The sequence below is a fragment of the Zootoca vivipara genome, chromosome 12 (genome assembly GCF_963506605.1).
Source record: "Zootoca vivipara chromosome 12, rZooViv1.1, whole genome shotgun sequence".
NCBI lineage: Eukaryota > Metazoa > Chordata > Lepidosauria > Squamata > Lacertidae > Zootoca > Zootoca vivipara.
Window position 1 is genome coordinate 41,834,793 of NC_083287.1, and position 25,249 is coordinate 41,860,041.

Below are 25,249 nucleotides of genomic sequence, written 5' to 3' on the forward strand. Positions count from 1 at the left end.
GGTTTGATGGGAGTTGTAATCCCAAAACATCTGGAGGGCTGAGTTTGCCTATGCCTGCCCTAAGCCCTGCAAATATGGTGTGGGCAAATTGGAGAAACCCTGTTTCTGTTTTATAAGCTATCAGTCTTGGCAGGCAGACCAACAAACCTACCATCACCACCTGCCCAAGAGAACACCCAGTATTCTAGATGTTCTAAAAAATATGTATTAATTTTACCTAGAAAGGAATCTGTACTTTGGTCATGACTGCTTGGCTATATTGCATTTCCTGTTGTTCTTTCCTTGCAACTACCGTAGACATACCAATGTAACATGGAAATAGATCAGCACTACTAATCCTGTAAACTGCCCTGACTCTGCAAAGAGTAGCTGGGTGTGAATGGTTTAGTGCAGGCATCCCCAAACTGCGGCCCTCCAGATGTTTTGGCCTACAACTCCCATGATCCCTAGCTAACAGGACCAGTGGTCAGGGAAGATGTGAATTGTAGTCCAAAACATCTGGAGGGCTGAAGTTTGGGGATGCCTGGTTTAGCGAGTACTTTGGATGTTGTAATGTACCAAGCCACAGTTTGTTAGGTATGTCGCTCAAGAGAAAGGGCTATTTCTCTCAATCTTTATGTAAGATCACAGGAACATGTGAAGCTGCCTTATATCAAGTCAGACTTCTGGGCCATCTAGCTCATTATCATCTATACTAACTAGCAGCAGATCTGCAGGATTTCAGACAAGGGTCTGATGCTGCAGAGTGCACCTGTGAACTTTTACATCTCTGTTGGTACTGTGATATGTGAAATGCAGTGCAACTATGAAAGTCAAACAGCTTCCAACTAATTGCCACCGTTAAAGCCCTGAATGATACATTTGAATAAACTAAATCTTAAATACCAATGCAAGCTGCTCATTTTGGTGGTGTTGCTTTTTAAGGCAGAGGACCACTGGAAATTTAAAAGCGAAAGGACTTTACTGAGAAGACTGAGAACTAAGATGGATTACATGGCACACAGATATTTGTTTTTTCCTTAGCTGTCAAATAGGGTGGTCCATGCACAACTATATGTGTCAAGTCATGGCCAAAGTGCAAGTAATTGTGTGTTGAGTAGGATTCAGAAGACTATAACAAAAAAACATTACTGCACCAATTAAAAATACCAAAGTGAGATATCAGTTCGTATTTACAGTCGATAGAGTTTCTACTCCCAAATCTCTTTGTCTAGTCTACAAGTGCAATGAAAATATTTTGCTCTGAAGAAACAAAGTGTAGATTTCCCAGTAAAAATATTATGGTCTCATTGGGAATTCTGGAAATACACCAGAAGAGCATCCTGCTGTTGAAGCCCTGACTCCATCTGATGTTTTAATAGCTCCAGATGGCCTTTACTGGAAGACAACACTCTCACTATTCTTTTATCATGACCCCTGAGGTCACAAATGATCTGCAAGGATGGTGCTATTGTCCTTTCAAGAGTAAGCTAGTATGCTTCCCATTAAATCTTTGCTGTTATTTGACCATACTTTCACTGACAAAACGAATACAATCAGTTTTCTCAAATGGCACTATATGCAAAATTATAAGAAATGTGTTTTTCTGGCTGTTCCACTATAGTCCACATTAAAGTGAACAATGCCATTTGATGCATTTTTTCATCAGGTGGCTTTCTAATGCAAACGACATGAGCAATTCCACCTATTCATTCATGTAAGAATGTTGGCCCTGAAAATAAAAATCTAAGCGCATTAAGGTCCATGTCTACCAACTTTAATGGATGTTCTAAGAACAGTGAGCCTATTGTAAGATTCATTGCTGAGAAATAATTAATATTCACATTTTTAATGAATTATTTGTCCTTTGCCATTGTCATAAATAAACACTCTAGATTTGCATAGACAAAAATATTAAATAAACTAATGCTCTAAATAAAGTAATAAGGTTAATTTCCTTCCTGCTGTCACTAAATTCATGTTAGCAGCCTCTCTTCAGCTTGACATCAATTAATGATTTTAATTCCACACTCTTGTCACTGTGCTCACTACCCTTTCCTCTAATTAAAATGGATGATGCATGATGAAGGGAAAACACAAGACTTCTGTTCTTGTAACATTTCTATTCATTAGTATACTTTTTTTACAGCAAAAGGCTTGTAGATTTAATGGCACTAAAGGAAGATGAAGAAAGGCTGTATTATCTCTGAGAGGCGTAGGCTTTAACACCCTTAAGGGGAACAGACAATACATAAAATTACCATTCTTGGAGGACCAAGTCTTCCAGAACAAGATATCAATATAGTCTATTAATAAGTATGCATTATCTGTTAATAAATGTGTACATGCACATCAATGTTCATATACCTTTAAATGTATGCACATTCTATTTCATGATTATACTTTGGGTGTCCACAGTCTAAATAAATGCAGTTTATTGTGACATCTAACACTAAGCACTATTGGGCAAGAATGCAATGATTTTGCTCTGATGATGTGACATTTATATAGGACAGTCTGGTGTGACAAGAAAACTGAGGAATGCTGGTTTTGTAAAGAGAGAAAAGATTTTTTACCATTTATAGAGTTATAGTAGTAAATGTGACTAATTAAATTTTCCAGAAAGATTGGATTCTTCAGTATGCTTCTTGAACAATGTAAACTTGAATGTCCCCATCAACATATTGGGTCCCAGGAAATCTTCATATTTTAACTATGGCAAGAAGATTAAAAACTTAAAAATATATAATTAGGAAGATGTGGGAACAACCGGTGGCTATAATGCTAAGAGATTAAGGAAAGATAGCAACCCTACTGAATACATAGAGGTCAGTAATTTACTATATGAAAAGAGATTTAGAAATATTAGGAATGTTGGATTGATTATATGCTGCTGTAGGATAATCTGGTGACAGTATAAATGCATACTTGAGAAATAATTTCATTCCAAGATGCTGCAAAAGTTTTTAAGATATAGGCAATTAAAGCATTTTACGTTATTTATAAGTTATTTAAGTTAAGTTATTTATATTTAACTTATGTACATTAATTTATTTTGTTAAATGTATATAAATGTACATATATACACACATCAGTCTGCATTGCATCTTCAAAAATAAGTTATTTTGTTTACATGATGGATGAGCAGTCCTCACCTTGACGTGGAAGAAGGTCTCACTGTGTTTTAGGTCCCTACTGCCTTAGGTAAGTAGTCTGTTGCAAATATAACTTCCAGCAGAGACTGTGAAGCTTATAACTTTTAAAACCTCACTAAGCATTCCTTCTGGTTCCAAGGGAGAAACTTTTCTCACATCACTTTTCAATTCAGAGACAGGCTGATGACGTAAATATCATGGTACAAATTATTTGGAAAGACTGCTGTACTCCTTTTAGCCATTTATAATACATTCTTAAATATAAAGTAGAGTTCTAATGCCATCCTTACAACTGAAGAGTCCTGGCAACGTACAATGCATTTAGAAACCAAGACTGAGAATCTTTGCTGCAGTCATTATTTTCAATCCCATGGCCTCCTAGACATTCCACTTGGCAATTTTCTGTCTCTACTTTCTTCACACTTGGGATCAGAAAGCAAGGCCTTCTATCAAGACCCACAAAACCAGTGCGGGGAGCTCCCCCTTCTGGTTCAGGAGCTGTGAAGGACAAATGCTGTTTTCATTTCAGCACTGATACCCACTGACTAAATTTGCAAAGAGCAGGATACTAACAGATTCACTTCATAAATGTAATCTTATTTGACTAAGAAGCAAAAGGGTAGCAAAGTTTTGAAATAATAAACACCAAGAGTAGTTGATTTGTTTTTTTCAAAGGACGTCTCACATTTAGAAATGCACAAATACAATTGTTACCTTTTGGAGACTGATCAATCTTTAGCACTAACTTCCGAAGCTCTTTGCAAGTCAACAAAGTCAGGAGCTCTTAAATATTTTAAAACAGCATTTCAAAACCCCATCACGACCCCCTCAAAAATCTAGCTATCGCTGTAAGTAATCTCATTCCACTTGTCCTTGGGAGCTAACCAGTGGCAACATAATTTTTTCTGTTCTAATCCAATACAGCCAATAGTTAAGTGATTAACAAGTAAACATGTATTTATAAATAAATAAATATCTAAATAGTATTATTGTTGTTGTTTAATTAATACACACTGCCAAAAGAACTGACAGACAAGGATGCATATCTAAACTGTACAGAGATTATAAATGTTTGGAATGTAAGCTTTTGCTCCTCTCAAATCTCTTCTTTAGGGCCTTTCCAGAAAATCAATTTTTTTAGTGTGAGAAATGTGTAGCGGTTTTTCATTTGTTGCATGAGATCCAGACATTTTCCCTTAAGGAAGCAATTCTGTTTCGATAATGTCACAGTTTCCCCCGCATTCAAGCCACAATATATTGCTGCTTGGAGGATGTAGCTCTTTCCCCAGTTAGCAGGCTGCAACATAGTGCTGTCTTGAATATGATTCACGGGCACCTATTGGGTAGATTCCATGACATCACTGATGATAGGGGGAAACTACCATTATGCTGCTGCCACGCTATGATTCAGACTCTAAATCCTTGAAAGTGGCTTCTTTCAGGAGCTGAAGTTTACAAGTATGGAAAACCTTGTTTGGTTCATGCTGCCTCTTTCTTAGTTAGCAAGTCTTTTGCCTTGAGATTCCAGCAAGAATCCTTGCAAAGGTTAAACTGAGATGGGAGTTGTATAATCCTGTGCTGTTACCCCCTCTGCAGGCTTAACACATTCTCTCTGTCTCTGCTGAATATCTTACTATATTGCACTTAATAGGGAATGACATAATTGCATAATTAAGGGAAAGGGTCATATATATGTGGGAGAGTATCTGTTTTACATGCAGAAGATCCCTGGTTCAATCAGCTTTTTCCTAGTTTCTTCTACATGGTGATCAAAATGCCATCATTCTATCAATACAGGTGCACTGACATACTGTATGTGTCATGTGTAGAATGCAATGTACTACTGTACTGAAATAACTTCCTTTTTTGTGGGTTTCAAGGATACACCAAGAATGGCTGAAGGAGTCTTGGTTCGTTCAAGATGGGATTCATAATAAAGCAGTGGAATACTGTATAAAAATGGCAGTCTTAATTCAATTCGTTCAATGGAAAATTAAGCTACATTAATTTGCTTGTCTTCTAATCAATGTGAACAAAATACTTTCAAGACTTTGAGCAAAATACAATGCAAGCAAAACACTATTAAAATTATAGAGTCAGGGCAAAATAATTTTATATAATTGTGGCCCTGATTGATTTTTTAATGGAGCATCCGCTTGTTCTCTGACCCCAGTGGACTTTTGCTGCATTTTGGTTCTACACAGCAAATTCATTACACCAAACCTAGCTCCCCCGTGCATTTCATCATTAGAGCAAGCAAATCTGAGATTAAGTTATCTGTGTCATTAACAGCACAGGAAGAAGCAAAAACAGAAGTAGTTCTAAAAACAAGCTACTGTCTAAATTGAAATGTTCTACTGGATCCCTAATAATTTTTTTTCAAGGATTGCCTAAAGTTTCATCCACAGAAATGTTTTTATTATACTGTTTTACACTCCCTGCTTCTCCTTACAGTAGTAAGTTTCAGGGCAGCCCTTTTAGATGGTCAGTTTCCTTGCCATTTAAAGTCCCCTTAATTATATACTATATTCATCCCAAGCAGTTTACAATGGGTTGGATCTTAACATAATTTTTTTCCTGATTTGTTCTTTTTAGAGTAATAAAGAGCTATTGTCAACACTGTTATTTTTCTTAAACGATAATCACTCAATAAAATGAAAGAGAAAAACATGAGAATATAACAATCATAGGCAATATACATTGGGAAACACGTTAGTAACTGGCACTGTAGGAAGTCGGTTGGAAAGAAACTCCCAACTTCGAAGGAAAAGGGAACAAGTAGCACAGGAAATCCCAAGACCAAGACCTCCCCTGTAATCATGCAGGCCCAGTGAATGTATCACTAAAGTAATTATTCCAGCTGGAATATCCTTCATGCAGAAACAAAATGTGGGAGTCAATTCATTTTAAATTACCCCACCCCCTTTTTTTGTTAAGACACAGACATGGCTTAATATTTAGGGCTGCTTTCTCACAGTACATTTTTGGATGTGCACATTAGACTGAACATTTGTAAACTTAGATATGTAACGTATGATAAAGTAAGCATTTGGGGGGGGGATCACATGTTTATGGCACAATCATACCTAGCTTGAGTGCAATCCAAGTTTGTGAAATGTTCTTGGGAGATGTGTCATTAAGTTCATATGTTTAGGGAGGCTTTTAATGTTTAAAAAATTATTCTATTTTATTTTTCTGTTGGAAGCCGCCCAGAGTGGCTGGGGGAACCCAGCCAGATGGGCGGGATATAAATAATTATTTATTTATTTATTTATTTATTTATTATTAGTTACATTAGTGCATAGTAAATACAGTGCACAACAAATATATCATCACTTATTAAAATATATGCTATGATGGATTATTGCTTCTTTTCCTTGGGTTTACACAATGGTAGGAATAAAGGTGCAAGGTAGTGATCCTTACCAGGGATTGGCTATCAAGATCTCTCTCTTTAAATATAGGGTTAGGGTAGGGAACACAGATGCTATTGGACTCCGCAACTCCAATCAGCCACAGTCAAGGACGATGAGAGTTGCAGCTTAGCAACATCTGGAGAACCATAGATTCCCTCACCTCTGCTTTAAACTGAGGACGTGAATTTAATTTTACTGTTGAGGGTATGTTTACAGTTAGCCCAATTTATATTTCCAGGCTAAGAAATAAAAAAGCATGCATATTTGTGCCTGCATTAGAAAGCCATGAGAAACAAACTGTTTCTTCTGTTGCTTTATCAGGTTCCCTCCTCTCTCTTTTGTAACATTTGAAGCCATGCTAACAGAAAAGGAGGGGAATGTGTCTTGCCCTATTTTCCCCATCAGTTTCTATTTCTCCTGAAAAGCCTCCCCGAAGACCGGCAGCTTGCTAAATTTCAGCTCTAGGACACCCTATGAGGCACAAGGGCTGCTGTCAGAAGCAAACGATGCCCACCCTTCATGTACATAGAGGCCTCTCTGGATCCCAGCCCAAGAAACTACTTTATGCTGGGAAGAATTTTCAAAACTGCTGACAGACATCCAGTGTAAAGTACTAAGAGTTTTCTGATCGGAACAAACAATAAAATGCGTAGACATGTGTAGTCCTGCTTATAAAACTATGCGCATATTTGTATTCCAAGGTAATTTAATGACCCAAATTAAAAAAGGGATCCGACTGCAGTTCAACATGCAATCTAAACTGGAATAGCTTCATTAATATCAATACTGCAGCACGTTGCAATTAGTCAGCGACCTATTTTCTATTAATATTTTTTAGAATTATAAATAGCCATCGTTGTTAGTGTTTAACTTCACTGCAAAGTAAAATGTTGTAGGAATAGTGGCAGCGATTTAGAATCAACTGTTGCATCATAAAGCTAATCAAGTTAATTGACTTCAATGTGATTTTGTAGTGCTCTGGAAGTGACAGACTGGAGTTGCAGGCCTGCGTTCAGATATAAGCATTTATGAGAATCAAATTAATGTTATTTGGTGCATGATTGTAGCTAGGAACTCTGGTCCAGATGTCCATTATGGACATGGGAGCATCTTTGTATACACGCACAGCTCCTGCCTCATATAAGCCTCCTTATCCAATGCAATTACAGGTTATTCCAGGCACACATTTCTTTCTGTGTGCATAACTGCACTGAAAAGTTTGGGAAGTATGCATTAGCTAGGTACGTGGGGGTGCATTTGGTTGGTTATTTGACAGAAGTAATTATATAAAAGCATGCAGATCTTAAATTTGAGGGGGAAATACTCCAGCAAAGAGTACTCACTAGTTATTTTATACCCAGCTATTTAATCTACACAACACTACAGGACAACAGGAAAAGGTTGATCTCCAGTGACAATATTTATTTCCAGCGAGGAGTTTCAAATTCAATTGATGACACAGTGTAAAATCAACAAAAGTAGATACGCAAATGTTTTCAGGAAAAGATACAAAATTTATTCCAATTCCATATAAATATTAATGTTTTTGGAAGTGTCTAGACAATCAATTCTAGCACAGGTGTACTTATTACTCCAGTTGCCCCTGTAAAGAAGGGGGAGTGGGGATGACAAATTGTGAAACAGATTCCTGGTTGCTATAACAGCCTCTGAATATAGTCAAATTATCCTAGCTGATGTCCAATATATATTCTGCTTTCTCCCATTAGTTACATGAGCTCTACAAACATCTTTGTATCTGAGTCATTTGACTAAAAAGGAACTCCAGTGGAATGTAAATTACCAAACGTAAAAAAAAAAAACTCTATCAAGATTTAAGCAAAAGACCAAGTCTACCTCTCCTGTTCTTGCTTCATTCGCATTCTCTCCTCTTCTGAAGTAACAGCTTCCTGCACTTTTATTTTCTCAATCTTGTCATCTTTTCGATGTTTGCCAAACCTGTTAATAACAAAACAAAAGTTCTAACTTGTCAACAGGAACCATAATTGTGTAGGCTTCTACTCTCCGCATAGAAAACTGTGTGCTCATTATAGAATGACACTCAAACAAAGGGGGCGGGATGGAACGGCAAGGTAATCATCAAACAAATATAAGTTTGAATAGTTCAGCCTCAATGATGCTTATATTTATAGTAGCACTCCTGGTGAGATGTTTATTTTTAGATTAACACCTGAACCATTTTATTGCACATTCTGCTTTATTTACTCCTAAGTGCAACGCGCAGATATAGTTAAGCAGTGTACATGGAGGTTAAATTACTCCTGTTTCCGGTGGTGAAAAATGGCAGACTCCCACATGATTGGACCTCAGCCGTGCTGGTAATTCAGAGTTCATATGGGGGTAATTAGCCCTGGCAGACTCCCAAGGGTGGGGGAGGACTGTCTCAGACCCGCAGATCGTCCGAGATTGTCAGCTGGCATCAAGGTGCAAGCGGTAGGACGCCGGGTCCCAGGGCAAGGCACAGCTGGCACTCTCTCGGCCTAACTTACCTTACAACCTGGGGAGTGAAGAATTCCAGTCACAATTAAATGTCCAGCTATAGTCTGAGGCAGCTGCATTACATGTCACTAAAACCAAGTCAGCTGGCCACCATTACCACCAAGCTAATGCTGTAATCTGTTAAGAAAAATCTCCTTCTGTTAAAATCCAGCTCCACATCAGAAAATGGGGATGGGGGTGGGGAGAAGAGAGCTCTAATTCACAGTAAGGAAAATATATCCAAGAGAAATGTTAAATGTCTTCTTCTCCCCAGAAACTTCAAGATGTCATATTTTGCCCTGCTTAATGTATTTTTCAGTGCCAGTGAATAGCTTACCATTAAATATCAACAAACTGAATATCACACTCAGATTTTCTGAGTGTGTATGTGTTTCTCCCTTCCTTTTCTTGATGAAGGCTTTACATTAACTTATAGATGGAAATAAAAACACAGCTTAGAGTTCCTGTATAATTGGAACGAAAGCAATTTTTTATAGAATTATTTTTATGACAGATTGAAATAACGGTTGCAAATTAAAAATATCCTGCCTGTCCCAAAGTGTGAGAAAATGATGAGGGTGAGCGGATGAAATCCTCTTGACTAATTGCCAAGATACTCCAGGGTTGTTAATTTAACTCCCTCATTTTCCATTTGCAAAAAAGAGAAAAAAGGTCAGAGAGCACTTTGAGAAGATACCTGTAAGCTCTCCAAAACGATATGCTGTCTAAGTCCTCAAGTCAACTAATTTGTGACAGTTGGGGCAAGCATCATTCTATATGCAAAAAATGATTCTGTGCTCTTCTCTTTGCAAACATCCTAGAACATCTTCACTCATGTCAGTGCATTCTATTGCTATCTAGATTGTGGCATCTTGCAGAATCCCTTGCAAAGCACTATCTTGCAGAGCTGCCAGAGGAGGAACAGATCACTCTTGCCAGAAATCTGAATTGCTTGCTTCAGGTTTTCCCACTCCCATTCTTCCATCCATTTTGACTTTCCTCCCAATTTCCCCCTCCGCACACTCCATCTGACTATTGAGGCAGGTCTACCACCCTGTCCTAGGAGTACTACAAACCTATGACAGGACTTTTCAATAGAAATGGCATGGACAGGACAACTGGGAATGCTTGGAGAGTGGGCATTTCCCCCTGAAGATGAAAAACATGTCAGTCCTGGGACATTTCAACAGTGACATGAAGGAAGACCAGCATAAAACTTAAAAGAAATAAAACCAACTCAAACATATACTGGGGAAAACGTAACCAATGCTTATTTCACGATGTCAAATAACAATGTGCTAAATTGCGTTTGCAGGAAGTAGGATGAGATCTAAGCTAACAAAATAATGATAAACATACCACCGGTTTCTTAACTGAAGGCCTTTTGAACAAAGGCCCCCTTTCCATGTGGGAGACATCTGCAGAGACATCTGCATTCTCGGATAGGGTAAGGGTATTGGGCTTGCAGTTTTTTGTTTTAATTGTAGGATTTCTGTGAGCTGAAGTCCTGGTGAGGTTGAATAAAACAAAAGGGTAGGAAGGGGGAAATTCTTGGGGCAGAAGGGCTGGATCATAGTTTTAAAACAGCATACCAGGAGAGGCACTCTCAGTACTTATACTACATCATTGCCATCTCCATAGCAAAGCACTTACAGTATGAAATTGTGGGAAGCCTCTCTAACCTGCTTCAGAATGGATTTGCCTCAGAATGAAATCATTTGCATTCAGCCCTGTTCCAAAACAAGTCCTTGTTGCACAACCCATGGAGCAAGGAACCACTTGTAACTACATTCCCTTGAGATTCTTAAAGCTAAAGTTGCCCGATTTATTCAATGGTGGCTATCTAGTCTTTTATATATTGCTTGTGTTTGGATTATTAATGTATTTGAATGACATGGTATGATTTTACTGTTTAAACTTATGCCAATAAAGGCCAATAAAAACAAGAACAACATCCCCTATTCTCCTTGCGACAATGAAGGGGTGCCCAGGTATAAACCTATGTCCCAATCCAGCACAAATTCTGCCACCACAGGGAGGCAACAGCCATAAAAAGGTAACCAAAATGATGGAAGAGAGGGAGAAACTCCCATACATGGAAAGGTGACATCATTTGGGACGTCTTAGTTGAGAGAAAAGGTGACTGAGTACAAGGTGACATGGTTGAAGTTTACAAAATTGTGCATGGCATAGAGAAAGTGGAGTGAGAAAAGTCTTTCTTCCTCACTCATAATGTGAGAATTCATGGGCACCCAAAGAAGTTGAATGTTGAAAGATTCAGGACAGATAGTTCAACTATGGAACCCATTCCCAAGGAAGTTCTTGCTGGGGTAACTATAGGAGTCCAGTTCAAAACCAAACCATTGGGGACATACCAGTACTCAAAATCAAGAAGATATGTGTCTTTCATAGAATCAAAGTTGGAAGGGGCCATGAGGATCATCTAATCCAACCCCCTGCAATGCAGGAATCTTTCACCGAATGTGAGGCTCAAACCCACAGCCCTGAGATTGAGTCCCATGCTCTACCAACTGACCTATTAGTTCCCCTTCAACCCCTGATGCACTCCTTGAATGAAACAGATCAGAGACGTAAATAAGTGCCATGAGTTCAGGGATCTTTGTAGCAATAGTGTAAACAGAATGTTCTTTGGTAGGCTTTAGATTAGTTTCCTACAGCTCATCGGCAGTTTCTCCAAAGCAGGAATGTGGAATCTGCAGATGTTAGACTACAGTTCCCATAATCCCTTGTTATCAGCCATGCTGTTTGAGGATGATGGGAATTGTAGTTCAGCAACATCTGGTTGGTGTCATATTTCCCAGTGCTGCACTAAAAGGACGAGTAAAGCCAATGCATAGATTTAAATATAAAGCTAGCAGGTACAAACAACAGCTTATTTGTTCTGCTTCAATTTGAGAAAACAAATTGCAATGTTTACATTTTAACAACCTAGTTTGAAAGAGATACACGTGTTTGCACCAGCAACACCACTTTGAAAGAACAAATTGATACAATAAAAATAATGTCCATGTAATCTGCCAAATGGATTTAATTCTGACACATTACTGATGAGATCACTGCTGTCTGACAAATCATTCGCAGATTTCATTAAAATAAAGAGCAATGGAAAAAGCATCCACTAGTTGATTAATGAAAACACACACACACACAAATGATTGAGACAATTCAACAGCACTTCCCCACCACCACCACAAACAGAGAAAGAACCAACATTAAAAATTAACAAACAGTGTCTGGGTCTCCTATCAATGGTGCCAAGGGCATGCAGTTTCCCTATAATAAGCAATATTGTTACGTTTTAAAACTAAATGCCAGCATTCAGTCTGCCATCAAAGCACTTTAATGCTCAAAGCAACAGTTCCTACTCTATAATCAAAACAGATGGCATTTTATGTTATATATATTTAACATTTTGTAAGTATATGTAAAAGAATGGCCCAACATAATCCTAGAATAAGGTAAGACATCATTTAGAAAAGATAAAGAAATAACAACATTGATTGTATTCACAATAACAAAAAAGGATTTAATGGCTTGATTCTAAAATACCAAAGAGATTTCCGACACATCATCATAATATGCATATTTATATAGCCACTATTTTCAACAAGAAAATATTCACATTTTAATGATAAAAAGCCATCTTCTTAGCATTCCACTGTGGTATGTGTACACACACACACACACACACACACACACACACACACACACATATATATATATATATATATATATATATATATATATATATATATATATATATATATCTTGTGTGTTGGTCTCCACCTCTCACCAAATCCGCTTTACCAATGCCAATGAAATTTGGACACAACGTCACATGCGAATAACCGAGTGTCCACGTACCATTTGTGTACACAGATGACACCCTAGCGCAAGGTAAAACCCCGTTTTGTGGACCTCAAAACTCAGACAGCAGACACTGCCAGGCATGCTGGGAAATGGAACCCAGAAGCTGCGTCTCCAAGGGCGGGACAGAGTTCATCCTGGGAAATAGAATGCTGAACCTGCGATCTGGGGACTCGCCTGCATTGTGGCTGGGGGCAGGACAGGGACGGGATAGCTCAGGTTTGCAGGGAACGGAACTGGGGACCTACAGCAACGCGTGGCAGGGCCAGCTATATACACCACCAAAGTGTCCTTTCTTCAAGATATGTTCCCTGCCATGAATGCAACACAAAGAAGCATTTCCCAGATGGATCCAGGTTTACTGATCCCTCCCAATACCAGAAATATGCAGTGAGAACGTACGGTAAACACTCGAAACAGGATGGTGACAGTCCCACTGCATGTTACAACCTGAGTGAGGATGGCTTGCCTTAGCAGAAGTTGTTTCCCAAAGCAACCCCATGGCACTTCTAATATTTGTTCCAAGTTCTAACTGAGAGACATAAGGCTAAAACTAAGTGACCTAGATCATGCTTCTCCAGAATGGTGCTTCTCCTGTGCTGTTAATAGCAAGGTGCCTGGGAGTTGTTTGCCAGGTGTGCCTTCCCCCATCAGTGTATCATTGTAAATGATAGAGAGAAGGGCTGTAAGCTCAGCCACAGACCATCTGCTTTTCATGCAGAAGGTCTCACGTTCAAGGTAGGGCTGACCTTGCCTGAAACCCTGGAGAACTGCTGCCAGTAAGTGCAGACAATACTGAGCTAAATGAACAAATGGCCTGATATATAAGGCAACATAAGGGAACTTCCTATGTTCCTATACAATTCCGGATTTTATTTTTTGCATGTTTAAAAGAATGTTAAACATGCAAAAAATGAAATGGCAATCCTCTGGTTTCCACATTCACAAGACATGCCTGGGCAGGTGGCATGTTAACCAGGGAGAAATAACATATGGAATAGAGGAGCAGGGCCATATCACAGGCCACATTCTGTACTTCGACAAGTTGCCTTGGTTCTCTGTACAGAGCCTATGTATTATATTCTAAACAGCACAGTTCAAAATATTTCCTAGTTTATGTGACAGCTTAATGAAAATCCTGCCCTTCATTCTCTTGTCCTTGATCCATCTTAGACAGCTATTTCTCACTTTATTTTCCTTACTTTTTTTTGCCACTAGATTTCCCACTTGCTACCTTCTACAAAAGTCTCCCCAAACAACTGCCCAGCTAGGTTCTTGTCTCAGGTTGGCAATTTGTTACTATGGTAACTTGCTGGAGGTTCAAGACCCAGAAATCCACAACATGCATTTGCTTCACAAAAAGGACAGTAGGGGAATGCAGGTTGCAAATGCATGCTTTGCAAATCAGGAAACCACTTATCCTGAGAAATGAGTCAGGGGAAAAAGAAAAGATAATTCTGCAACTGAAAAGGAAAACAGCAGCAAGGAGATCAGACCCAACAATTCAATGTTTCTTATACACTTGAATACAAGTCTTACAAGTTCCAAGTCCATTTTGTAAATGTGACCTCAACTGCATTTCTCTATGACAGAGAACCCTGGTTTGCATGGTATTCTTCTGTCTGTCTCACGTTCATGGCAACGTGAAAAGAAACTCCTCCCCACCAATGGCTATGACAACCCTGACCAATGTTTATGCATGGGAATAAAATCTGGGGATGTATTTATTTATTTTAAATTTTTCTATCCCATCTGTTTCTCAAAAGAGACTCAAGGTGGCTAACAGAAAGTTATAAAACAAATAGAATCCCTTTAAAGAAACACCAACATTCAGAATAAGATTTAATAATATCCATCCTGCACAGCAAATTCCAGCAGTAGAAAAGGAACATAAAACTGAGCCAAAAAATACACAAAGATTTAGAAATCTAGGTCTTAAAAGTGAGAGCCAACACCTCCAAACTGTCAACCACCAAAGTACCATCTATAAATTAAGTAAAGTTGATGTAGTCTAGTGCTTACATGGAAGATAACTCTTGACAATTGCATTTTTTGGAAGAGCTGCAACTGGTGGGGAAGGTTTGGCCTTTAGGTGGGAAGGATTAAATTGGTGCAGGGGGTAAAGTGGCATAATGTGTGTCATTTATCTTTCCACTTAATTTAAACTAAGTAGTTTTAAGCTAGCTTTTATGTAGAGTTCTCTTTGTTCAAAAGCATGTTTATGTACCGAAAGAGATGTATGTATGTTGTTTATTAAGTGACGTGACACTAAGGACACTTTGGGGTGAATATGCTATCAAAAGCATCCTGGAGCAAGAATACTGGAAAGGTGTAGTTCAACATTTACATCACTGGGACAAAGGACTAGTATTTTCCCTTGCCATGGTGTTTGTGTCCTATGCATTAAATACTGAAAGTTCTTGTAAATTACATGAAAGGAGTAAACTATAATATGTTAAATAGCAGGTTGCCGCTTCAATGACTGAATCAAGAAGGAAGGATTATGAATAGAAAAGCTTCTATTGAAACATAAGAGTCTTGGTAATCAGCAGTGATGAGTGCAACCACAGAAATTGAACACTGAATTTTAATGGAAATGTTGTAAAACCCATGCATTTCTAAGGTTGATTAGGAACAGCAAAATCACAAAAACCCAAGAACTACTATTTTTAATATATATTGGCACTCAATAGTCCTGATAGTAACAGATTTGATATGGTTTGAACTATGCACAGAGCTCAGCTCCAGAGAGTTTTTTGTGCTTAAAAAACAACAGCTTGGAAGATATGAACAAGTTAAACCTGCTTTTAATGGGTAATGCACTCTTAATGGACAACATATCCTTACATTACTGTCACTTAATGCACTTAGAAATGTTCTCTTTCCAGTCAGTATTATCCAATCAAGGCTGTGGTGCTTTGTTAGCTAACTAAACACTTGGGAACTCTATAGAGATCTAGGCAGCAGGATGCTGACAGCTATTAAACAACTGTAAATAAGAGAGAGATATACTTAACTTGGGAGTCAATTTTAGCTCATAAAACACCACACATTTTCATATAGCATTTATACTCAGGAATACCTATCACATTGCATGTGTAAGTAGCATGCATGTATGACATTGTAAAAGTCACAAACAGTTGATATTTACAACAATAACAAAAAAGAGGTTTTTAGAAAGGCCTGTAGAGACAGCAATATCCAAATTGTATTGGCTATGGAAATTAATTTTTTTTGACACAGCCAGTAAAACAGGAGGATATTTGGACATTTATTTATTTATTTAACAACATTTATTACCGCTTACTAGAATTTACTCTAAATGGTTTAAAATAAACACTCTAAAACAGACCTTAAAATACCAATAACAAGTTAGAGGGGGTGGGGAGTAAAATAAAACCAGTACAGTCGTACCTCAGCTCCCAAACGCCTTGGGAGTAAAATGTTCCGGCTCCAGAATGATCGAAAACCGGAAGTGAGTGTTCCGGTTTTTGAACTTTTTTTTGAAGCTGAATGTCTGGCATGGCTTCTGCTATTGTTTTCAGTGTGCCTGAGCAATTGGTAACCAATCGAAAGCTGCACCTCGGTTTCTGAATGTTTCGGAAGTCAAATGGATATCCGGAATGGATTTCATTCAACTTCCAAGGTATAACCGTAATCATAAAACAGTTACACTTACTAAAACCATGTCTCAAAATTACATGCTAAAATTACATGCTTGGGTATACTCACAGGAATAAAAAAGTTTTTAGTGGTTGCGAAACAATACAGTTAAGACACCTGCCTATATTACTGAAGAGATCAGCTGGATTTAGCATGAGTAGTTAATGTCAAACGTAAGCAATATGAAGATTACACAACAGATTCTTAAGTAAAGGTTTGGTGTCTAAAAACCACGTGTAAAGATGGTTAATTTGCACTCATTCTATTGCCGTTTAGCTGTACAGCCTGTGAAACGAGAGAGACTTTGATGGCAGCTACTCTAAATCAATTTAGATACTAATAAATTTGCATTATGGTCCTTTTAAAATCAGCAGTGTCCATTTACGAGCATTCAGGCCGTAGCCTGTTCTCCAATATGTCCTCTTGGCAACTATACTTCCAATTCCATGCTCTGTACATTTTAATGCATTATTGTTTCAAAATACAATGCTACAAATTGCAAATTACATCTGGCTCAAGGGCTGATTATGAGAAATACTAGCGCTACTGCCTCTGCCTGAATAACTCTGATAATAATAATAATAAGAGATTGATTGAGCTGCAAAGCAGCCATATGATGAGAAGGGTCCATTTGAACATTGCCATCAGCTTCTTTTGTTAAAAACAACACTTTGACATGTCACAGCCAACAAATCTTACTGCATTTGGTTACCATGGTTTTCTTCCAATTTAAACTATGGGTATTTTCCCAGAAGGGGACAATATAAGAAATAAAAATGAGACACAGGACATAACTTTTCAAGTTATGTGGATGTAAAAACAACTTTTCAAGTTATGTGGATGTAAAAACAAACACAATTTATTTGGGGGGATGCTGTCAAAAAGAGGAAGTGTTACTAAGGTATTTCAAAAGGAGGGATAACACATAAAATAGTAATAATCTATAACTTAAAACAATCATGCAATGACACAGTGGCGTTTTTTTTTCATAATATGTCATTAACTATGGATGTAAAAGAGAAACCACAATTAGAGATCTTAAGAAACTGATCTTTGAACCAGGATCTTCTAGGTTCAAATCTCAGTTCTGGCAAAAACTTGCTAGAAAGATATGTAGTCTGCCTCTAAAATCAGTCTTAATACCTAAGAACTGGAAAGCAACTAACGTAACACCAATTTTAAGGTGACCCAGATAGCATTTGGATGTCTGTTCTGGAAAAACTGGTGGAAAACACTATTAAAAATAGAATTACCATGCCTATAGAGCAGAGGTTGCCAACCCAACATGCACAGGCACTACTGCACCACGAATGATGGCAACCAATTTCTGTGAAATGTGAGTGGTGCAGATTACTTGCACATTTTTCCTGGTACTGAGGAATGCTCCTTGTTATTAGACAATAACAGCACAGAGTGTGCATGTTATCTACGTAGTCAGGACCAGCAAGACATAGCTGACATCCCATGATAAAGATATGGAGTTGATGGATTTGGTTGTCTCTCAAATTTTGTGTTAGGCCATGCCTCCTCCAGGGCAGCCATTTTGTGAGAGATGTCCCCAGCACTCTCTTGCCCACTAGTCCAAACATGTTGGCACCTCTGATACAGAAGAACAAGTCTTGCTGAAACCAAACCAGCATGGGTAATTCAAAGGTAAGCCCTGTCTCACTAGCTTCTGAACATTCTTTCTCAATAAGCATACACTTGGAGGTGATCCAGTCAACACTGTGTATTTAAACTTTCAAAACTTTGGACAAATTACCTTTTGACAATGGAACAGGAAGCAGAATGTAATAATATGGGGGCAGCAATGTAGAATCAGTCACAGTTTTGCAAAGCCTCATCAGGCTCTGAATTTCCCTTATAAGTTGAGTTTTCTCTTTAGTTTTTGGGCACAGAAGAGATTTTACAAATGTAACAAAAGAAAACTGCAAGTCACCATGTCCATGAGAAACATCAAGGGAATGGGTGGTGGATAAGAAATTATCTCATGGCAACTTAATTTGAATAATAGTCAGTGATAATCAATTCTTCTTCTTTTAAATACAATGATTCTACAGCAAAGTTTTACATATGCACACAAAAGGTTAACCAAGCTCTTGACAGTTCACCTGGAACCTCCCAAACGTTAAAAGTTCCCTGCAGACCTCATTATCTGTAAAACATTTTTATACGTTAGCATTTTCCTGTCAATTACTAGAAAAATCGTTGTTGATGTAGCTTTCCCAAGGAATATCCTCTGCTGAATAAATTAAGCAATATATAGTATTACTTTAGACCTTGAAAACTGATTTGCACATTCAATTTCAATGTATTAGGAACCCATTCCAGGGAGAACACAGAAAGGACACTGAAAATGTTCCTTGTCTCTCCAGCTTTTAAGGTATTCCAACATAACAAGATGGTGCAGATGGTGACAGCAGTCACGAAATTAAAAGACGCCTGCTTCTTGGGAGAAAAGCAATGACAAACCTAGACAGCATCTTAAAAAGCAGAGACATCACCTTGCCGACAAAGGTCCGTATAGTTAAAGCTATGGTTTTCCCAGTAGTGATGTATGGAAGTGAGAGCTGGACCATAAAGAAGGCTGATCGCCGAAGAATTGATGCTTTTGAATTATGGTGCTGGAGGAGACTCTTGAGAGTCCCATGGACTGCAAGAAGATCAAACCTATCCATTCTTAAGGAAATCAGCCCTGAGTGCTCCCTGGAAGGACAGATCGTGAAGCTGAGGCTCCAATACTTTGGCCACCTCATGAGAAGAGAAGAATCCTTGGAAAAGACCCTGATGTTGGGAAAGATGGAGGGCACTAGGAGAAGGGGACGACAGAGGACGAGATGGTTGGACAGTGTTCTCGAAGCTACGAACATGAGTTTGACCAAACTGCGGGAGGCAGTGCAAGACAGGAGTGCCTGGCGTGCTATGGTCCATGGGGTCACGAAGAGTCGGACACGACTAAACGACTAAACAACAACAACAACAAACATAACAAGAGAGTAAGCAGATGGGAAATATATATTTCTAGAACCATAACAGCTGTGTGGGCTTCATGTCCTTCACAAATGTGTAACGGGAACTACAGTACCAAACGTTATATTCCACCGAATGGCTTGGAAGTAGATCTAAATGATGCACTTCTTGATTAATTTGCACTTGATTAATTTGCAACTATCAACCAAAGGCCATTGCTTCAGATTTATCCAGAGCAATTGCCCAGGTATACAGAGCAGCTGTTGCATATTCATCAACAAATAAGTGCTTACAGAGAAGAGTCAGCTGATCCCAAGCTTATGCAGAAGCAGGGAAAAGTTAATTTGGATTGGTTTTAGGCATTTCGAAATACCAAGGAAGGCTTGGATGGGGAAATGAATGAAAGATAATACAGGACATCTGAAGGTGCCTTATACTGCATCAGACTACTGGTGCATATAGCTACATATTTTCTGTGCTGACTGACGGTGCTTTTGCAGTCCAATAGTTTAGACAGATGCTTTTCCTAGCACAACGTAATGTGGCAAAATAAATATGTACATCCACTCCACTTATTGGAGGAGACACAAAAGTCATTTATTGTAACTGTAACTGGTAAAGAAGCCTTGAAACCAATGGGGAGAGGGTCTGTTAAATCTCTCCCATGCAAAACTTTGTAAAAAAAAACTAGCCCTAAGTTGAGCCAAGTTCACTTTTGCTACTGATTTTCCTGGGGTGGAGGTAAAACAAGGAGAATCGGTGCCTCCTCTTTTCTACTTTTTTAAACAGCACCATTTCCCCCATAAAGCTATTTTGTACCACTCATCATCCAAACTAGCCCATATGCTTTTCCTGATGTGGGACTGTCTCATTTTCATCAACATGTTTTATTCTATGTGCAGCAGAATTTTCCTACCCTCCCACCTAGTGCAAGTTGCCACTTAGGTTATAAAAGTTAACTGTGATTAAATGCTCGTCATGGTATACTGAAATGTTACTGCATAGTAAAAGGTTTACTGCAGCTCTCAAAAAATACTGACCTGAAAGCTATCAAAGCGATGACATTGATACATGTCTGTCGTTGCATCTTCCCTTTGCTGCTAGTTCCTGCTTTTATAGCGATACTTAAAAAGAGGATTTGTACAGAAGAGGGCATCCCATCCCAACGAAATGGTGGTGCCCTTTCCAAAACTATTACTGTTTATCATATGTAGAACCCAAACACAGAGATGGTCCTATGCTCAAAGTTTCTTGCATGCCTGCGTGTGCACATCCCACCCCCATACACTGCTCTGAGCAGGTGGAGAACCCTAGAGACCGCTAATGCGGCTGGAGGAACTGTAATTAGAGAAGGAAATCTGGAAAATAGAAATCTACACAAACAAGTACAGTGGTAACTCGGTTTATGAACACAATTGGTTCCGGAAGTCTGTTCATAAACTGAAGCGAACTTTCCCATTGAAAGTAATGGAAAGTGGATTAATCTGTTCCAGAAGGGTCCACGGAGTACTCAACCTGAAGCGTACTTAACCCGAAGCATGGGTGTAATTGGTTCCGGAAGTCTGTTCATAAACTGAAGCGTTCATAAACTGAAGCGAACTTTCCCATTGAAAGTAATGGAAAGTGAATTAATCCGTTCTAGATGGGTCCGCAGCGTTCGTAAACCGAAAATTCATAAACTGAGGTGTTCATAAACCGAGGTTCCACTGCACATTAATGGTTCACAAGATTCTATGGATGTACAAATAGGGCCTGTAACAAAACATTGCAGTGTGGAGTACTTCTGTTCAGGGTTCCAAGGATACGCCATTCCATTCCTATTCCTCCCTGGTTTTCCAATTTCCACCCAACAGACTCTCTACATTTTGTAACCACTGAACATTTTTCCCTAATGATATATTGTACCTGTTCAGTTTCTCAAAAAATTCTCTTGTGCCTGGATGGTGCATTCTTTACTACAGATTTGTATCTTTAATTGCAATTTCAACAACTACAGTGGGCATATTGTATACTAATGATTATCAGACCAGAATTTGGAAATGCATTCACTAAGCTACAGCCAAAGTACACTTTTGTGCCTAGGAAACACCACACCTCAATTTCCAAGGCTTTAGTACATTTTATAGCAATAAGGCTTTTAAACTACTGTATGTGTTTCTGGTTTATGACCAAAGGCTAATATGCAATGGCTATTTCCTTTGTAAGCAACTCTTTGCTCCTAAACCAATGATTAACAAAAGGATATCCTTTCAAGACATGTTAGCATTCCAACACAATGGGAACCCAAGACTATTGCTTATATAGGCTGAAATGAAATATTAAAGTTAAAGCTGTATCCCTAAACATAAGCTCATCACTCAAGCATGTGTCAATCTGAAGCACTCAAGCTTTAATTTATTTATGTGATCAATGTGTACACCCATACACAGATATATGTCTCCTCCTGAAATCATAAATATGGCATTGCAAACATTAATTTCAACAAGGCTATTTCCAGAAGGCTTAAGAGTTAATAAAACAAAGCAAAACCCTACAAAAACAGCTCTGAAAGATTATGCTAACTATTGCAGAAATCCAGCAACTATCAGTATAGCAAATTAAATCTCAAAAGAAATGTTTCCAACATACACTGGGAGGAATGTCATTAACATATTCTTTCATCTAGCAGATTCCTCAACCCTCAGGAAGATATTTATTTACAGTACCATACTTCGCTATGGGCTGAATAGTCACCAGCCTTCAATTTTCACATCAGTTGCAGATGAGATTGGGGGGGGGGGCACACACCTTGTACACAGGCTTGAATTGAAATTGACTTTGAATCTCTGAACTGTCAACAAATTCTCCTTCGAAAAGGTTTGCTTTACAGAGATTATAAAGTAGGTGTCACGCCTGACACTTGCATTTTATATTCAGATGGCAGGTCTGTAAAGAAATGTTACCAAAACGTCAGGAAGGGACTTAGAAGGCTCAGCTGTCACGCTATGTGCCTCTCTGGGCTTGCTTTGCAGTCAGATACTGTGCTGTCGATGTCAGAGGTTCTCCGCTTAAACTCCCTGACAAGCAAAGAAGAATACTGGGAGAATATGTTATCAGGAGCTATGGACTTGTTTCAGTAGCAGGTCAATCTGACACTTATTTTGGTGCATGAAAACCAAAACTATGATCCTGTTTCAGATTAAAAACTGTACACTATACCCTGCTGGATATACAAGTTCAAGTTTTTAAATTGTGAAATAATCCTTGCAGAGGATCCTCTATGCTTTCAATGCATTGAAGCCTAATGTGCTGAGGGTGCCCATCTCCTGCCTAAGTCTAAAAAGAAAAAAAGGGAGAAGTGGATATATAAAAAAACCACCCATACTAGCAGAAAAACACAAATATAGACTCGACAGCAGCATGAACCAAAAGGGTGATTAAAAACACCAAGCTTTTAGTTACTTCTCTTTGTTTAAGAAACCATTCCAATTAAGGGACATAAATCAAATTTGCAATCAAGGAAATCAAGGAAAAATTATAAAGTTAATGAAACATCTAAAATGTAGCTGCTGGAATTGTGGGTTGATTAGCGTCTAAAACAGTGGAAAATTATGAATTTATATTGATTTCCACCCTTAAAAAGAAGAAAACACCTGCTTTTTCAGTAGCGTTTGAACTATCCCCAGACATAATAAGCCACAGTAAATTAAAATCATGGAGCAGACAATAAAACCTGCAAGCTACGCAATGGGAAAGTGTAGTCTGTGCATGTTGTTTTCCCAAATGCCCAGTCAGAGGTCTCAGGTGGCTAATGCGGCTGGAATGTGTAATTCAAAGCTCCAAATAATATGTTTATGAATCTGGACGTGTTCTGTGCACTTTGGAAGTGGCTGTACAAGAAGAGACAACAGTATATCTGATTTCAGCTAAACAGGGTTTTAAACTAAATTATCCATTTCCTCTCGAAGGACTGGATGGAGCAACACTGCAAGGCTCCCAGTAATCATTTCAAATGTAATTGTAGGATTCAATTTAATGGTAATATGGGAATATTTCATTTGCATTGGTTCCCAATAGAATGGCTTGCCCATCTGTAATCTACAATACTGAAAGCAAGACACTGCACAGCCGATGTTTTAAACGCCGTAAACAGAATATTTCGATATATGGACCCCACACTCTGCAAACCCCCTCTCAATCATACTTACTTTTTTTAAACAAGAACAGCAGTGTGGAATATAATACACAGCTCAAATTCTAAAGATAGGTGTTTGCAGGTTTAGGGTTTATAAAGGAAATAGTTTCTCGGTTTCACATGTTAAGACATTGTATCTCATTTTCTAATATATACAGGCTGTGATCATTGTGTAAAATTTTCAGACACATGTGAGTTAGGATAACTGAACTGTTTCCTCAGCTGAAACAGTGATCTCAGGGTCACCATTCCAGAAGCTTCAGGATATTTTACTTATTTAATATCACATTTATATCCCACCTTTCCTCCAAAGAGCTCAAGGTGGTTTGCATAGTTACCCCCACTTCATTTTACCCTTACAAACAACTCTGTGAGAAAGGATAGGCTGAAAGACTGTGACTGGCCCAAGGTCACCCAGTGAGCTTCATGACGGAGTGGGGACAATAATCCTGTTCTCCGAAGTCCTACTCTGACACTACACCTCACTGGCTCATGCACAAAAGGAAGTACTTCTTCACACTAAGAAATTCACCACTACAAGGTGTAGTGATGGCCACCAACTTCAACAGCTTTAAAGGAGGATTGGAAAATGCATGGAGGATGACTATCGGCTACCTCCATGGTTGGAGGCTAAATATGAGCTGCTGGGATCCACAGTTAGGAGGAGTGCTGTTGCATGCATATCCTGCTTGCAGGCTTTCTATGGGTAACTGCTTGGCCAATGTGAGAACACAATGCTGAACTAGATGAGCCTTTGGTGTGATCCAGCAGGGCTTTATGTTCTCAAGATATATTGCATATAAAAAACACCACTAATTTAGTTCAAGATGTTCATGATTAATTTCCCCTTATACTTGGTTTTCATATATCCTGTATAAACTTCCATGTAAACATGCACTTTTTGCACAATGTTTTGTTTATTTAAGGAACATACTTGCCACAACTAGTCAAATCTTGTTGATTTTTATTTTATTTTTAATCTAGCTTTTAAAATCTCACTGACTTTGTGCTTTTGTGACTCTTTGGATGTGTTGTTATTTGTATTTTAATTATTTTTGTATTATCTGCTCTGGGAATTTTTCACCAAAGGGCAGTATATGCATCATAAATAAATGAACAGCTTCTTTGAACTTAAAAATAGCTTTCTGTTTTAACTTGTACTCCTATGATGCTAATAATTCAAGGATACTAAAGCACACAGAGACCCTTGGGGTTTGGCAATGTGGTGAAGAACTTACTGTTGGTCACAAGGGAAGTATCATTCCCCGCTCCCCTAAATTCTTTGAAGCCACACCTGGAAATCCCCAGCTAGGAAGGAGCATTGGTTGTGGGCCTGAGGCACTACAATCACAAAACCACAACAATGTATTATTCAAAATTAATCAGATCATACTATGACCCTAATCTAGACCACAAGGCCTCCTGATTTAGTGTCTGTTTTCAGAACAAAATGAACTTGGCACATGGGGTGGAAGGCCTCTTTAGACAAGTTAACAAGAAACCTCTTT

At 38.5% G+C, this 25,249-nt stretch overlaps 1 protein-coding gene across 4 annotated transcripts in view; it reads right to left on the reverse strand.

Annotated features, from left to right (window-relative positions):
* Positions 1-25,249, reverse strand: part of PARD3 (par-3 family cell polarity regulator) — a 568,363-nt gene that overhangs the window by 114,586 nt on the left and 428,528 nt on the right. For all 4 annotated transcript variants that reach the window (XM_035129016.2, XM_035129014.2, XM_035129013.2 and 1 more), the window contains one exon: positions 8,405-8,506. In XM_035129016.2, coding sequence (XP_034984907.1) covers positions 8,405-8,506 — 102 coding nt within the window. The remainder of the gene's footprint in view (positions 1-8,404; positions 8,507-25,249) is intronic.